Genomic DNA, 2,738 nt, shown 5'->3' on the forward strand with positions numbered 1-2,738 from the left:
TGTGTGTGTGTGTCAGCCACTAATTGGACTGAAATTCAACTGAGCAACAAAAGATCAGGCTCGAAAATTCCAGCTCGGGTTTGTACAGGCTTTGCTTTGTTGTCCCTTCGCCTCTGTTTGTTCTCTTCTAATGCTGTGTTAACAGTTATCTCTCACACTCTCTCTCTCTCTCTTCCTCTCTGATGTCTTTCATTCAGTCTCTCTTACTTTTTCTCTCTCTCTCTCTTTCTCTCTCCCTCTCCCCGTCAAAGGCATTTTTGCCCAAAACGAAGTGCCGTTAACCCAACTGCTCAGAGGCAGGGGAACGCCAGAGGCCAGAACTCACGGGGGTCCTCCCTCATCAACCCCCAAACCTCTCTCTCTCACACACACACACACACACACATACACACACACACACACACACATACCCATACACTGCAGGAGGCTGTTGGACAGCCACAATGAAGCCCGGACCTACAGTGGATCGGACCCTCGTCACCCTCTCCATCCATGGGAAACGTGCCGTGGCCGTCGTTGCTCAGCCTGGACCGGAGCTTTTGGTTGGACTTTTTCTGTTGACCTCAAGATAGATATAGAGCTTAAGCTTGTAGGATGATGATTGAGCTGCACACCACTGAGGACGGCGGAGGCGGCGGCCGCCACGTGGAGATACTGAGCACCGAGGAGCTGGAGTGTAAGATCTGCTACTGTGCGTACAACCTGGGGAGTCGCAGGCCGAAGGTGCTCGAGTGCTGCCACCGTCTGTGCGCCAAGTGCCTCACGAAGATCCTGGACCTGGGTGAGTCGCCTCCCAACGTCGTTGTGTGCCCGTTCTGCCGCTACGTCACCAGGGTGCTGGGGCCGGCGGTGAGCAGTCTGCCAGATGACTGCAACCTGGTGGCGGCGCTGGCCTTCCAAAGCAGGAACCAGAGGAACCTCCACTTCCACCAGGAGGCGACCACGGAGCTGCTCCTCAGCCCCGGACGCCTGAGCTCGCTGTTGGGCAGCAACCACTCTGTCACGTCCCCTTCCTCCTCTTCATCCGCTTCTTCTTCCTCCAACACCTACTCCTCCATCCGGGGCTCCCCTAACTTTGTGGTCATCACCATCATGGAGCCTCCGCCGATGCCAGCATCCACCCCAGACCTCCGTCGCCACGACACGTCACGCGGATCCCACACGTCGAACCGGAGCTTCCGCTCGTCCAGTCCGGACTCAATGGCGTCCATCACGCAGAGGTGGACGGCGTGGAACTGCGCGTCCCTCCTGTGCCAGACGTCGGCCCGGGCGCTGGTGTGGGTGCTGGGGCTGCTGTACTTCAGCTCGCTGCCCATGGGCGTCTACCTGCTCATCATGCAGAGGACAACGATCGGCATGCTGCTGGTGAGCCTGGTCCCCGCCAGCCTCGTCCTCATCATGGTCTACGGCTTCTGCCAGTGTATCTGCCATGAGCTGTGGGACTGTATGCCACTGACTGGGACCAGGAGATGAATGGGCAATGGTTGGCTTTGAATATGCTTGACAATGGATCTCCAGAATTCACTAATGGGGACGTTACTGTTTAATTGACCATGTAGACGCTTCAATAGCAATAATAATGCTCCTTTTGATTACTGGAGAAGAACGCGAGAACATCATGTACATCATGTACAAGTGCAACGTTTCATTATTATACGTGTTCATTTGAGTTTTGTTTAGCTTGGTAGCAAACTCATCACCTGATAGAGCTCAAAGTGTCAGATTTAGTGAAAACTTTAATGCCAATTATGGTGGAATTCATAATAAAATATAAACTAAATAAGATAAAAGGTATTTAAGGTGGTAACAATAACTGTATCTGCCACATGGATATAATTTGTTATAGATTGCATCATAGCATTTATTAAAAAGCAAGACAATCAAAATTCCCGACCACACTTTTCACCTCTGCATTTGGTTTTATTCGTCGACGTTTGGGTCCCAGGGACCTTTCTCTAGATACGTATTAATCACATGTCTATGATGTCTAAGTCTGGCAGCTGAAATAAATCAATTCAATAGAAATTTGACTTTGTGAAGAGCTCATTACATGGGTGCAATTAAAAAACATTAAATGCGTCTCTTTCAAAAAGATTCCAAGGCGCAAAATCCAAGGCACACATAGTGAAAATGCCTTTATTTTACACGGCAATATGTTTTTGTAATTGTAATTTAATTCAGTTGTCACGTTGAGAAATTTAGCTGGACGATAAATTGTCCCAGAAATTATTGCGATGAACGATAATATCGTAGTTCTGAGACTATTTTCATTTAATATAATGATAATGGCATAATAATGCAGGTACACCTTTTTAGAAGATCAATAAACCTTTATCTCTGAAGAATATTTAACACTGCAACAGGAAGACATTTTAAATATATCCACAATAAATGAACAAAACAATTAAAAACAATAAATAAAAGGGACCCTCAGTCCCTGTTAACAAAAAATCTACATTAATCAATCAAAAACCATAAATAAAATGGATTTCTTTCATATCCGTTTGAAAAATTATCAAGTTCATTTTTATTTATCCTGCGATTATTTGATTTATTGCTTATTGGGACAGCATTGATTACTATAAGAAATTTGAAAGTGCCTTCAAAACTTTTTAGACCCTGAACCACCAGAGGGTGCTGTGACGGCTCTCGCCTCCCCTCTGGTGACAGAAGGCCTGATGATCCTCTCTGGCCCCAGGGGCCTTGGACTGGGGGGCGGGGGGGGGGGGGGGGGGGGG

At 47.7% G+C, this 2,738-nt stretch overlaps 1 protein-coding gene across 1 annotated transcript; it reads left to right on the forward strand.

Annotated features, from left to right (window-relative positions):
• The first annotated feature begins 306 nt into the window (after positions 1 to 306).
• rnf182 (ring finger protein 182) lies at positions 307 to 2,025 on the forward strand. Its single transcript, XM_034888597.1, has one exon. It carries the CDS (start codon positions 595 to 597, stop codon positions 1,471 to 1,473), a length of 879 nt encoding a protein of 292 aa, XP_034744488.1. The 5' UTR covers positions 307 to 594; the 3' UTR covers positions 1,474 to 2,025.
• The last annotated feature ends 713 nt before the right edge of the window (positions 2,026 to 2,738 follow it).

Source organism: Etheostoma cragini, chromosome 12 (genome assembly GCF_013103735.1).
Source record: "Etheostoma cragini isolate CJK2018 chromosome 12, CSU_Ecrag_1.0, whole genome shotgun sequence".
NCBI classification, from domain to species: domain Eukaryota; kingdom Metazoa; phylum Chordata; class Actinopteri; order Perciformes; family Percidae; genus Etheostoma; species Etheostoma cragini.